This window comes from Culex quinquefasciatus, chromosome 2 (assembly GCF_015732765.1).
Source record: "Culex quinquefasciatus strain JHB chromosome 2, VPISU_Cqui_1.0_pri_paternal, whole genome shotgun sequence".
Lineage (NCBI taxonomy): Eukaryota > Metazoa > Arthropoda > Insecta > Diptera > Culicidae > Culex > Culex quinquefasciatus.
The window spans coordinates 121,254,372-121,268,607 of NC_051862.1; the positions used below are offsets into that span (position 1 = coordinate 121,254,372).

General features: G+C 39.2%; 1 protein-coding gene across 5 annotated transcripts; it reads left to right on the top strand.

Annotated features, from left to right (window-relative positions):
- Nucleotides 1–13,597, top strand: LOC6034118 (cytoplasmic protein NCK1). Of its 5 annotated transcripts, XM_038257475.1 has the most exons (7): nucleotides 1–494; nucleotides 9,689–9,972; nucleotides 10,037–10,360; nucleotides 10,433–10,769; nucleotides 10,834–11,164; nucleotides 12,693–12,916; nucleotides 13,123–13,597. In XM_038257475.1, exons 2-6 carry the CDS (start codon nucleotides 9,951–9,953, stop codon nucleotides 12,900–12,902), a joined length of 1,224 nt encoding a protein of 407 aa, XP_038113403.1. In that variant the 5' UTR covers nucleotides 1–494; nucleotides 9,689–9,950; the 3' UTR covers nucleotides 12,903–12,916; nucleotides 13,123–13,597. The 5 variants fall into 5 exon arrangements, with proteins under 5 accessions (XP_038113403.1, XP_038113399.1, XP_038113400.1 ...); XM_038257471.1 differs by having other exon boundaries at nucleotides 12,693–13,597; XM_038257472.1 differs by having other exon boundaries at nucleotides 1–392; nucleotides 12,693–13,597.
- The last annotated feature ends 639 nt before the right edge of the window (nucleotides 13,598–14,236 follow it).

Genomic DNA, 14,236 nt, shown 5'->3' on the forward strand with positions numbered 1-14,236 from the left:
ACAGCCAGAACTTTTTCCACGATAGCCGTCGCGAAAGTGATTTTTCGAGGCCTGCTACCAAATTCGATTTTTTCCGACTGAATCGGGGCGCGTCGGGTCGCGACAGGTGCATCGCTCGGCGGAACGGGAGTGCAACTACGGCCGGAAGTGGTCCACCGTGGACGGGGAGTGAAATTCGAGCCGGAAAAGTGGATTTTATTTTTAGCCAAACCCCCCTTCAAGAGAGAAAGGAGGAAGGAAAAAAAAGGTTCGGACAGCTTTCAGCTTTTAGCAGACGGGGCGGTGTACGCGGGCTGCGTTAGTGTGAGTGAAAGGGGGAGAGAGCGCACACGCACACAGCCAGCGGTGCGGACGCACCGGATCATCACGCGAAGGGGTGCATAAACATAAAAGTGAGTGTTGTTGTTTTTGTCGAAAAGTTGGGTGTTTGCGAAAAAGAAAAAAACGATATGCTGTAAAAAGTTGCCTAATGAAGATACCAGATTTGGTACACGGTAAGGATAATTGAATATTCACACTGGACACAATGTTCCCTGCTAAATTTAGTACCTTTTCGTTTGTATTCAGAAATTTACAAGAGAGGTATTAGGGGGTTGTTCTTATAATAATGTTATGAAACTTGCTTGGGTGGCAAATGACCGAACCAAGCGACCCTAGACCCTATGGAAACGCTTCCGCCTCACGAGCTAATTACAGAGTTTATTCCCTGACTTTTGTAAACCGAACTAAGAGAAATTGTCGTATGTTTGGCAGGTTATGCACTCGCTCCTAACTCCATTCAATTTGCCGATTTTCACTATTTAAACAACTAATTTTGCAAAACTTTTAATAGATTTGCTTGCTCACTTCTTATTGAGCTATTTATCACTCGAGTTCAGTTGGAAACGTTTTGATAAGCATTAATTGAATGTCAAAGTTCTGACCTGCCAACATTAGAGGACCGCTGGAATTAGATGCTGTTCCCCTAGTGATCGATTTTAGGATACGGCTCGTCCAAATAGGGAAGTTAGATTACCAGAAAAAAATGGATCCCTTTCCGTCAGGTTTTAAGTAAAATATAGTCACTGCATTCGTAATGTAACGGTAAGCACCTTTAGGACCTGTGATTTTCTTCAATTTATATTTCTCGATCCAGCCATATCGTCTTTTGGAACTTAATCGATTATGCTCACTCGCTCACGATCCGACATTCTTTAAAAAATCCACGTTGTCCAGAAACCCAGAATCCAGGAACATCTTGAAACCCTTTATTTGCGACAACCCGATCATTTCGCCTGAACTCTATTCAAATTGATTGGAAAATGAAAGATGTAAAAGGTAGAAAGACTGGAAAAGTGTCCCTTTCATTCCCTTGTGGACCACCGATCAGTGAGGTACTCCTGGATATTAGCTCCTGAAAAGTGCTTAAAAAGTGCAAAAATGCCTCACGGCAAGAAAAAGAGGCGGTCCTCACCAGCAGGATCGGCAGATTTGAAGAAGCTAAAGAATGCCGAAGCGCTACCTGCAAAGCCAGGCAGTTTGAGCAAGGACGCTCAAAATTCGTCTGGAAACCAGTTTGCTACCCTCCCTGTGGATGTGAGCGAGAAGGAAGAATTTGAACGACGGGAAAAGTTGCCACCCATTTTCGTGAAAACATCGTCATCGGACTCGGTGCGAAAGTGGCTGACCGGGTTTATCAAATCTGGTGCTTTACGAGCTTCCATTCGCTTGTGTGCTGATGGACTCAAAATTCTGCTACCTACCAGAAAGGATTACAACTACGTTCGGGATTTCCTGAACAACACAAAGATTGAATACTACAGCCATGACGATCCAGGTAAACGCCCTATGAAACAGGTCCTCAGAGGCCTGTACGACATGGATGTGAATGTGTTGAAAGAAGAGCTCAAATCTCTGAAGTTGAACGTGATTGAAGTCTTCAAGATGACGAGACACAACAAGGACATCAAGTATCGTGATCAACTGTACCTGGTTCATTTCGAGAAAGGATCGACAACGCCGTCTGAGCTGAAAGCAGTTCGGGCAATTTTCAACATCATCGTGACTTGGGAACGTTATCGTCCAGTGCACCGTGACGTGACGCAATGTTCGAACTGCTTGCAGTTTGGACATGGTGGAAGGAACTGTTTCATCAAGAGTCGTTGTGCAACCTGCGGAGGTGAGCACAAAACTCAAGCTTGCGAAACAATCAACGAGAACATCGAAGCGAAATGCTTCAATTGCGGCGGCGACCATTCTACCAAGAATCGAAGCTGCCCAAAACGTGCTGAGTTTGTAAAAATTCGGCAGCAAGCGACGACGAGGCACCAACCAAATCGTCGCAAAACACCACCAGCATACACGGACGTGGATTTTCCTGCTTTGGCGTCACCAGGAGCAGGATCTACTCGTGTGGTTCCAAATCTGCAGCCATTGCCGTTGAATCAGCGGCCAAAAGTTGCAGAGAATACAACACCTCCTGGCTTCAGTCAGCAACCGAGGGAAAACCAACCAACATCAACGGGTGAAGGCAGTAGTGACCTGTTTTCACCACAAGAACTTCTGAACATTTTCATCGAGATGACAACAACTCTGCGTGGGTGCAAAACTCGCCAGGAACAAGTAAGAACTCTTGGAGCATTCATCTTAAAATACAGTTCGTAGTTTACTCGTTCTAGTGATTTTGAATATTTCAATGGATTTATTTTTTTAGTTTTAGGTTAGGATTAGTTGTTTAAGTGATTTTTTTACCCAAATGTATTCAATTCAATGCAAAAATGTAAAACAATTTGAAATAAATAATATAAATGTGATCAGTTAATAATAAAACGAAAAATACAACAAAGATGAAGAGCATTAGGCCATACCACTTAGCATGTAAAAGAAATGTAATTATTATAAGAAAGTTCAATAAAGATATTTAATTTCAAAAAAAAAATTTCAAAAAGTGTCCCTTTCATGTCTGCTGGATCTTCTTCAACTGTCTCGTAGCTCGTATTTCCCGCCGATTTTTACTTCATGCATCATCGAACTGATCGATTAAAATTTTACGGACTTGATCCTGCACAATAATTGGCGCAATTGATAATGTTATCGGGGTCGGTAGTTAATGGCAAGCTTGGTATGCGTCTCCCTGGTAAAGACCCAGCCTCGGTAGATTTGCTGGTCGTGTAAAAATTGGATTGCCTCACCCATCAAGCCTCCGGATCGGATACCTAGTTTTGAGTAGGAATCTTGCATTAGAAAGCGCCAATGGCAATGCTGTAGAGCGAACAATTTGATGAGAAAAGGTCAATGCGGATGGAGAGCAAGCAATATCTCCTCACAAATACAGGCATTAAGTGTAGAAAAAAATGTGGAAAACAAGAAGGAAAATTAGAAGGCAGTATGTTAACGCAGATGGATAAATAAATCTTTTTACAAGGACATAAAAGAGACAGATGGTAGGAAAAGCAAAAGAAGTTCAGGAAATCAGGATTATGAAATGATCAATGCGGATGAAAAGAAAATCGGGCTCTTCCCTCAAGACATCGATATAGAAAAAATACTTTAATCAACTTTTTCCTTGGATGGCCCACCCATGCACAGTTTTTGTAGCATGGAAGGATTACGAGCAGATATCTTTCGATCCCATGCGTTCCTCTCTTACTTCATGTCAAGGCGCTCTTACAAAATCCTGTGTAGAGTCATTTTGTCTATCACTCAGATTGCAGCTTCCATTTAGGGTGTTGAGATCATTTGCTATCCCACCCAACTTGATCTTAACTTGAGCATTTCATTAAAAAAAAAAAACTTGCAGTTTTGCCGTGGGCTTTGATGATGAAAGCTAGGGACGATAAGATTGGTTTTCCCAGGTCCTGTGGGTCGTCAGGACTTTGGCAGCCCTACGGCGCGTGCCTCCGGGTGGCGGATGGAGGATAAAGGGATAACATTTCTGTCAGTCTATTTATGTTTCTGACATTTTCTCTGCCAGTCTATTTGGTCGCCATTTTAGTTTGTTCTCGAAGCGTGCCGTTGGAAGTCGAGTTTTTATCCTTGTCCGAACAAATCGGATCTCAGTTTCGCTGCGGCCGGAAGTAGATTCCTGTTATTTTTTGTGTTTGGCAATCGTATATAGTGATACATAAAGGCATTTTTATTGTTCTTAGGAATTTCTGCAACGCGATCTTTTGCTGAACTGGCAGACCATTTCTCTTTTTTTCACTTTCCCACTTCTTTTTCCTCGCGAAAACATGGATGAGAAATAATCTCGGAAATTTACTATTTACTAAAAAACTTGCTGAAGATTCAGTAGTGCAGATTTCAGTAAATTTTTACTGAAATTCAGTGAAAGAAAGTTGCTGTGTACGATGAGCGACGAAATTTTATTGTTGTCATTTTTATGGTTGTCTATTTTCGGAAGATACTGCTGTCTTTTTTCTGTTCTTTTCGAACCAGTTCCAGATCAAGGGTCAAGAAATAAAACAAGAACAACCAAAGAAAGCAGCTTACACCACAAGGAAGGAAGACGAACAATAAAAGGACGATGAGAAGATGCGGCCGTAAGCGATTGAAACTTCAACTTGGGGATCGCCAAGGCGACACAACCGGACTTGCACTAACTTGACCCTAGCTGTCCCATCTCCCTCCGCTAAAAAAAAACTTGCACTTTTGGAAAATCTCTCAAACCATCACAACTTGGTTTTCTAATCCCTGTAATCTTTCTCTACAATCAGATTGCCGAGAAGTGATTGAGTATCGTGCAAGCAGCAGTGCCGGGAAGTTAATTTTTTGTGGTGTTCTCTTTGTGCTGTGTTCGTGGAGACGCCCAGTCTTGTTTTTGCATGTTCATCTGCATCGTGTTTTTATTTTGGAGCCTTTTTTTCTTGCTAGCAGTGATAAAATCAGTCCTTATTTAATCATCGTTGATTGGAAGGTTTCGTTCGTCTATGTTATTGTTTTCAATAACATCACATAAGTTTATGCGGTGTCCCATTTCTTTCAAGTTCGATAGAGGCAATCATTTCTTGCAACTATTCTAACTAGCTGTTTCAGTAATAACTCATCAAACTATCCGTTCTATGACGAGCAAAGCTCTTTTTATTCAAGCCTTTTTAAGTATATCCTTTGGTACTATATTCAGGGTTGTTACGGACGGCGCGGATCGCGCGGATGGCGCGGATGGCGCGTATCGCGCGGATCTGGCGCGGATTTGCTGGCTAATTTTGCTCAGGCGCGGATTTCGCGCGGATATCAATTTGATAAACAAAATAATTGAGAACGATAGAATTTCTTTCAAATTACAAAGAAAAATATTATTAGGAATTAAATAAATTAATTCTTTTTCGTTGAGTGCGAAAATATCAGTTTCTAAGAAGTTGTTAATGAAGAAAATTTTGTTCTAAAAATTATTGATTGTTTTTTTTTCTTAATATGAAACTTCGAAATAATCTTCAAGAAGCGATTTTTTTAATGTATTGAGATTTGTTATATAAATTCAACATAACATTACAACTCATTATTTTTAAAACATCTGCCTTACAATTCAAATAAATATCAAATTTTATTAAAATCAAAAGAACAAAATTCGAAAAATTACAGAATTTTAAAAATTTGAAGCTGTGAAACTTTTTAGATTTTCTATGTTTTTCAATATAAAAATTTAAATTTTTGGTTTATTAAAAAAAAAAAAACAAAAATTCTGTTGCCACTCTGATTTAGGTAGAATTGATTCTACTCCCAATGGAGCACCCACAGTCGAGCAGTTTTTGACATTTCGCTCCATAAAAAATACATTGTAGTAAAAAGCAAAAACTGCTCGAATGGAACATTTCCCCATTTGAAATTTCAGAATTTACATATTCAAATAATAAAAAAATTAGAATTCATAATTTGAAATTGTCAAAACTTACAGACTTAAAAAACGTAAAAAAGTACGAATTATTAAATTGAAAAATTACGAAAATGCTACAATTGATTTTTGTTATTTTTTAATTTTTAAGGAAAGTTCTTAAGTTATCAAATTATAAATTTTTTAAATTATTAGATAATTAAATTATTTGATTATAAAATTGTTAAATTTTTAAATTATTTGATTATTATATTATTATATTATCAAATTATTAAATTATTAATTTTCTTAATTATTAAATTATTAATTTTCTTAATTATTAAATTATTAAATTATTAAATTATTAAATTATTAAATTATTAAATTATTAAATTAATAAATTATTAAATTATTAAATTATTAAATTATTAAATTATTAAATTATTAAATTATTAAATTATTAAATTATAAATTCGCAATTCGCAATTTTCAGTGTAAGAACGGGCCTTGACCGATCTTATGCACTAGGTTCCCGACGAACACACACTGCCCTTACACCTACATCTCACCCTTGCTCTGAGTCAGTACGAGCAGCACGCTAGAACACGCTTTGAGTGTTCGTGCCAGGCATGCACACCTTCTTTTCCGGTTACGCATTTTAACTCGGCCGGGGGTGGTACATTACGTAGGGTTTGATGTAAGTATAAGCGCCTAACCATTTAAAGTGTGCCTAACAACTTTCATTAAAGCAAAAACTGTTTTATTTTTAGTTTGAATTCAAAAACTAGTTGTTATTTTACTGTGTTTTGTTTTCTCCTGAAATCTTTCCTAGTGTTGAGTCGTGTTTTTATGTTGCTATTTCTTTTGTCGCGATGTTTTGTTACAATTTTTGGTCTTAAGCATTTTATAAAAGTTTTTCAAAAGTACAATAGTAATATTTGTGTTAATTCTTTGATCACTCTAAAAATTGAGTAAGGGCTCGAACCTCATTTGTTTGAAGAAAAGGGTGAAGATTGAAAACAATGGACAGTGAATGAAATATACTATTTGAAGAATCAATAGTAAAAGAAAGGTAGTAATTTATGAAGTAGATAAAGAAATTAACAATAATTAATAAATAGAGAAACAAACAAGGTTAGATTGTATTGAGGGCAATTTATAGGGCAGATGAAAAATTATTCAAATAGATAAATTAAGAAAAGGCACATGATAAACAAAATTGACATCGCTGCCAAATTAAGGGAAAAGCAGAAAAAGAGTTGAGAAATAAGAGAATCAAATGAGTAGAATCGAAATCAAATGGAGGATAGTAAACAGAAGCCGCGTTAGAAAATCAGTGAAACAAAATAAACAGAAGATAGGTGGTAGCTGAGAATGAAGAGAAGAGAAACCCCGTTGTGCGATGTTTCAGGTACATCCACAGCAGTTGACTCAACATACTGCGAATCAAAACAATACCGTCTACAATCACAAATTACTTCCCTTTCCCACATTGTCGCACCCCTTTCTTTTAGCCGTCTCGACTTTGACCCGCGGTGGTCAAAGGTTTACGATCCGTTTCCACAGGCCACCAGCTAGGTCATCATGAAAACCAAGCCAACGTGGAGGTAAGAAAATAGGACACTTGCAAGGAACCAGAGCTATACTGTCTTGATCAAGTATGATCTAACAGGACTACGGACGTAGTCAGTGACGCTCCTTCCAGGATGTTCCTCGCCTGAGCGTCAACTGAAGAGGTATCATCAGCATCATTCGCACTTGGCCTGCTATTAAATTATTAAATTATTAAATTATTAAATTATTAAATTATTAAATTATTAAATTATTAAATTATTAAATTATTAAATTATTAAATTATTAAATTATTAAATTATTAAATTATTAAATTATTAAATTATTAAATTATTAAATTATTAAATTATTAAATTATTAAATTATTAAATTATTAAATTATTAAATTATTAAATTATTAAATTATTAAATTATTAAATTATTAAATTATTAAATTATTAAATTATTAAATTATTAAATTATTAAATTATTAAATTATTAAATTATTAAATTATTAAATTATTAAATTATTAAATTATTAAATTATTAAATTATTAAATTATTAAATTATTAAATTATTAAATTATTAAATTATTAAATTATTAAATTATTAAATTATTAAATTATTAAATTATTAAATTTTAAAATTATTAAATTATTAAATTATTAAATTATCAAATTATTTAATTAATAAATTATTTTTTTGCCATTTTCTTAGTTTGGATCATTTTCGGATTCATATTTTAGTTTAGAGAAATTTAGAGAAGAAAATAATAGAAATTTCGTGTTTCGATTTTCCAGAGTAAAGTTTTGGCGAGAATTATCAAGCACTAAATACCTAGATTTTATAATTTGGTGATTTATTTTATGGCTTTAATTTTTAAAAATTTTCGAATTTAATTATTTTTCTGAATTTGTTTTTAAAGCAACGATATTTAAAGTGTTGTAAAAAATGCTAATATTGTTTCAGAAATGGCAAAAAAGATTCCATTTGGTACAGGTGCGATATGAATCCACAACTGATCAACGGTACTGATCCAAATGCCTTCTGTATTATTCTTTTTTCGTTTAAAATTTCATTCATTATGTTACTCTCTTCTATGTTTGTCGCGATTTTTTTATATGGCGCGGATTTCGCGCGGATTGGGTTTTGGGGTCGGCGCGGATCTGGCGCGGATTTTTTCTCGACTTTTCCGTAACAACCCTGTATATTGTCAAAGACGCAGCCGATTTAACAATCTTCATCACCCAAGTATCGGACAAACATTCCTATCCACTTCCCCGTGATCTTACTACTGGTCGTGGACGGCACCGTGATTGATCAGCATGATAGTGTCCTTTGAAAGTTGCAAAGTGGTTCCTACTTTTCATCTGTGGTCCATGGAGTAATTTTCGGAGGCCCTGGTCAATAACGGAGTAACAACTACAGGTAGACACACCAATGCTATGCTGATCAGATTGCCGAGAAGCGATTTTGTAGGAAGGACTTCTAATGGTTATTATTTGTACACAGCTGTTTATATGTTAAAATTAAGGGTTATGCGATTCATTAAACTTTTTAGACTATTTTTTCTAAAACCTGCTAATGATCGCTGCTTCATTATCCATTCACTAAATAAACCATGCAACGCTGGCAACACTGCCCATTCACCGGCCATCTCCGTTTGAGCAGGTTAGCTGAAGTGCACCCGTCTCTATGGCTCTAGTACTGCTGCTACCCTTTTAGAAGCATCAGAGAGAAGAGGTAAATATATTGTCCTGCCGGGGTTGGCGGCGTTGCACTTTAACGCGCCCCCGTGTCTTGTGTGTCGCGTGTCTGCTTCCTTCATGGTATGTGTGTGAGCGGCGGGAGGCTAGTTTGCTGTTTATTTGCTGTGTAAAACTTGGGGTGGATATTTTTTCGTCCTTTTACTGTGTTACTGAGCGGCCTGGGCTGTTGTGATGATTTTTATTCTTTCGTCTTCCTCTTTTTGCTAATTCGTGGAAGAGGTTGTTGTCACCAGTATTGATCCCTTGAGTAGTGCTTCAAGTGTGGGTTCGTAGGAAAAGGGTTGGGAGTAATGATTGTTTTAGATTGGGGCTTGTAAAACAAGTAGTTGGAGATATCAGGAGGTGGTCTCGTTTAATGTGCTCAAGAATGGAACACATCATTATCACAAGTGAGCTTCATTTTGTTATTGTTTTGTCACGTTCAAGCTGTTTCGGCTACGAATGTGGTACTTCTCTTGACCTTTCTACGTTTATTTGGACAGTCGGGTCTGCACACATGATGTCATTACAACCCATTCCGGACTTGAGCTTATTTGATTCAATCTCTTTAATTATTGTTTTTTTTATATTCTTTTTCAGACCATTACGAAACAACGCATCACAACTAGAACAATGTTGAAACAATGATCGTACGCAGCAGATCACGACCGAATTGTAGAATGAGCCGGATTCCTTCGGTCTTGGAAAAGTAGCTAGAACATAGATGTAAAACTGCAAACACTGATCAATTTTGATAACCAGACACAGAATCTTAGTCATTAGCTTGTAAGTGAATAGTTGGATCTGAAGAGAAAGTGGTTTTCTACGAACAAAGCTCTGTCATTACATTAAAAATCTCGAAATGGCAGGCAGCATCAAGCAAGGTAAGTGTGTTGGAGATGTTACCGGTTTATTCACATGACTTACTCTTTGGTAATTTTTCCACAGAGGATGTGTGCTACGTGGTAGCCAAGTACGATTACGCCGCACAAGGTGCCCAGGAGTTGGATCTTAGGAAAAACGAACGCTATCTGCTGCTGGACGACAGCAAACACTGGTGGCGCGTCCAGAACTCCCACAACCAGTCGGGATACGTCCCGAGCAATTACGTTAAGAAGGAGAAGAAGTCGGTTTCGCTGTTCGATAGCTTCAAGAAGAAAGTGAAGAAGGGCTCCTCCGGCAGCAAAACTCTTCCAAACTGTTCCCCCTCGCGGCAGGTGGACAGCCCGACCATGAGCAGGCGACTGCCGCCGGATCCTTCCGAAGCCGTTGGTAAGATTGCCTCATCTCTCTCTCTCCGGCGCATGTTCTTGACGAATATCTAACGGCCGTTCCTCCTTCCAGCTTCCACACCCATAGGAACTGCCATAGTAAAGTATAACTACCAAGCGCAACAGCAGGACGAGCTCTCGCTGATCAAGGGAACGCGAATACTGATTCTGGAAAAGTCCAACGACGGCTGGTGGCGTGGCCAGAGCGGTTCCGCGACCGGCTGGTTCCCCAGCAACTACACTACGGAAGAAACCGAAGACGACACGGTCCACACGTACGCCATGGCGGAAAACGTGCTGGACATTGTGGTCGCGCTGTACTCTTTCAACTCAAACAACGACACGGAGCTGTCCTTCGAGAAGGGCGATCGCCTGGAGATCCTGGATCGACCCGTCACAGATCCCGAGTGGTAAGTATCCCCTCCCGTACAACCAGCAAATCCCCCGCTCAACCCACAATACCCCCCTTTGCAGGTACAAGGCCCGGAACAACAACGGTCAGATCGGCCTGGTGCCGCGCAACTATCTCCAGGAGCTGTCCGAGTATCTGGCCCAGCCGTACCGCAGCAACAACGGCAGCGGGCCCGACTCGCTGGACCGGCGGCCGAACGACCCGTCCCAGGCCACCAACAACAACAACTCGAGCTCGGCCAACAGCAACAACAACAACTCCCAGCAGCTGGACCGGCCGCCGCTTACCGGCAAGAGCTGGTATTACGGTGCCATCACGCGGAGTCAGTGCGACACGGTGCTGAACACGCACGGCCACGACGGCGACTATCTCATTCGGGATAGTGAAACAAATGTGAGTATTGGTTCTTTACTTTTTGCAGCAATGGACGGCTTAGGACTACGGCACAGACATGGGCTCGAAAGGGACACCGATTGGAAACTCGGAACATGGAACTGCAGATCGCTACGTTTCGATGGGTACGGTTATGTAATGAAAGTCGACGAAGATCTGATCATAGTAGACTACGTATAGGGGAGTCGGAGCTGTAACAGTCCAACATGAAGTTCATTCTATTGCAAACACTCAACAGCAGTAGTTCGGTCTCTGAGCGAGAACTATCAGCTACCTAACAACACCGATTATCTGAGCTTGATCGGAGGTCTGCACAGTTAGCACATCGATTCTTGCTCAAAAGTAGAGTCGTCCGACGCAGCTGAATTGGCAAGAGGCAAAGCGAATGCTACGCTACCTGCTGGGGACGAGCGACCACGAACTGCATTTGGGATCTACCGGTGCAGGACTGGAGATGTACGTGGATGCAGAGCTGTGCCGATCTACGATGACAATCAAAGCTGCATCAAGCTCGTGGACGGCAACAAGAGCAACAAGAAGATGAAGATGATCGATCTGCAGTACTGTCCGACAGTCTGACTGAGAAGATGTTGGCAGATATTCTTACGAAGCCGTTGCAGATCTTGCGGAGTTCATTTTATTGCAAATGCTCAACTGAAATAGTTTGGTCTCTGGCTAATCTCCAAAAATTATGCCTACACGTATCAGGACGCTAAGGACAATATGCCCATAAGCAAAGGCATTGTGTTGGATAGTGGCAGTCTCCCTACCTTTAGCGAGATTGAAGGGGTCCTTAAGCGTATGAAGTCTGTAAAAGTGCCAAAAATAGTTCAGATCTCCACAGAAATGCTCAAATATGTCGTCCAGTACTCAACTCGGATGTTTGATCGACTGTTCAGCAAAATCTGGAACACTGTATGCAGGAAATTTTATTGAAGGTTCCCTACAAGAGGGATCGCACCAACAACGGGCGTGGCATAAACCAACTGTGCATAACTTTGAAAGTTCTCTGCAATGTTGTCTTGTCAGGATCATATCTAAGATCGACGAGTCTCTTCGACGGCAGGAATCAGGCTACCGGGCTACTTCAAGCTCCATAGTACCTGGTTCATAAGTTAAGAAGGTCGACACTTTCCAGTATCTTGGTAGCCAGATTGCACCTGGTGGTGGTACCAACCTTGACATATCCACGCGGATCAAGAAAGTCAAAGGTGCCTTTGCAGGTCATCGTGGCGTGGCGTGGCCTTGTGGCGATTAAACCAAATCAGCTTACGTGCTAAACTACGGATCTTAAACTCGAACATAAAGTTGGTGATCACACGTGTAAGCTTCCACCAAGAAATCAGTGCTGTTGATTACGATGCCGACTACAAAACCTATCAGTAATCCAGACTAGAAATTAGTCATAGTTTGGATAACCGGAAACCCTGAAACCTGATCCAGTGCAATGCTATCCTTCGTAGTCCTATGTCAGAAGCACATACCGAGCTCGTTATTTGAATGTTCCGTTTCCCTTGTCCCTTTTTAGCTCGGTGACTACTCCGTGTCGCTGAAAGCGCCCGGCCGCAACAAGCACTTCCGCGTCCACGTCGAGGGTAACATGTACTGCATCGGACAGCGAAAGTTCCACACGCTGGACCAGCTGGTGGACCACTACCAAAGAGCACCCATCTACACCAACAAGCAGGGCGAGAAGCTGTACTTGGTGCGGCCCCTGCCGAAGGCCAACGGAACCTAAGCTGTTGCTGTTAGGTAAGCGTGTGCGTTTTTTTTATCATTTTTATTTATAACGCAAAAAAGGCAACATACACTCACGACCGGGGGCGTATGTAACATTAAGCTAGACAAAAGAAAAAGACTAATTAAGGCAGAACCATTTTTTGAACAACCCTCGAAATACTGTTGCAAGCTAAATGTCCCTTGTTTGATATATTTATTTATTCATCAATCGACCGAAGGACGACACGGATCGCGTCTTGCCAAGCCTTCGGGGAAGACAGTCAGCGATTGTCCAGAGTTACATATTTTCTGTTTTCTAAGCTAAACAAAAGAGAAATTTTAATTGTTTTATCCGATGGTGTTCTAATGGGAAAGACAGCTCTTTTCGAACACCATGAGTGTGAGAGAGCGCTCTTTATAATAAATCGTGAGAAAATATTCATCCTACTCAGCAAGGCAACCTATTACATACATCTATTCCTCACAACAAAAAACAAAACATGTATCGCAAATAGAACAAAAATCCCAATCATGCTTTTCTTAAAAAGGCATAAAAATATATCAAATATATTAAACTCCCGCTTTGAAATAGAGGAAAAAGAAGCACTTACACAGATTACATTACATAAAAAAACAAACAACTCAAAATACAATGGTGCAGCTTCTAGGCGTTCAAAATAGTACATGAATGGTTTAACAAAAGAATAAAAAAAAGCAAAGCAGAGAGCAGTGTAACTGTAGTAATGTGGTATGTGGTGGATACAAAGCAAATCTCGTAATCCGGCCAGCAATTTTAGCAAAATGAAACATTTTTAAATTGCATGCTTGTTATTAATGCAATTCTCTTATTTTGAAGAAGTAAAACTGCAGTGCGAGTGCAGTTTAAAGCAAATGTAACCAAATGTCATACATTTTCTCTCTACATACAAACTTACTAGAAACCTATTGGTGTCGGTTTTGTTCGAGTTTCGCCTTTTGTTTCAGCGTAACACATTGATATTTACCACCGACTAACTGTACTGCATTCACAACTGCATCAAACTCATTTGAAAGTGCAGAAATTTTGAGTATCTGCAGTGTATTTTTATTTGGCTTTTGGAAACTGATAACTAGTGCAATTTTTAACTTACGTTTTAATTGACATGCTGAATTTTCCTAAAAGAGACGTTAAATATTCTCTCCAGATTGCAAGTTTTGTAATCAATTAAATTATCACCAAAATTGACGACGAAAACTATAATATTATTGATGTAATTGTATCTTTCATCGGCATTTGGATAATCTTCAATAATTTTCATAATGACTAACATAAATATTTAGAAAGAAATTGGTTCAATTAAAAACTTTTACTAA

What these genes read in the sequence shown, in the direction of transcription:
- LOC6034118 (XM_038257471.1), top strand. Translation starts at nt 9,951, where the DNA reads ATGGCAGGCAGCATCAAGCAAG. An exon ending in GGATCCTTCCGAAGCCGTTG is followed by an intron (nt 10,361 to 10,432) that starts GTAAGATTGCCT and finishes TCCTCCTTCCAG; the next exon opens with CTTCCACACCCATAGGAACT. An exon ending in CCCGTCACAGATCCCGAGTG is followed by an intron (nt 10,770 to 10,833) that starts GTAAGTATCCCC and finishes CCCCCTTTGCAG; the next exon opens with GTACAAGGCCCGGAACAACA.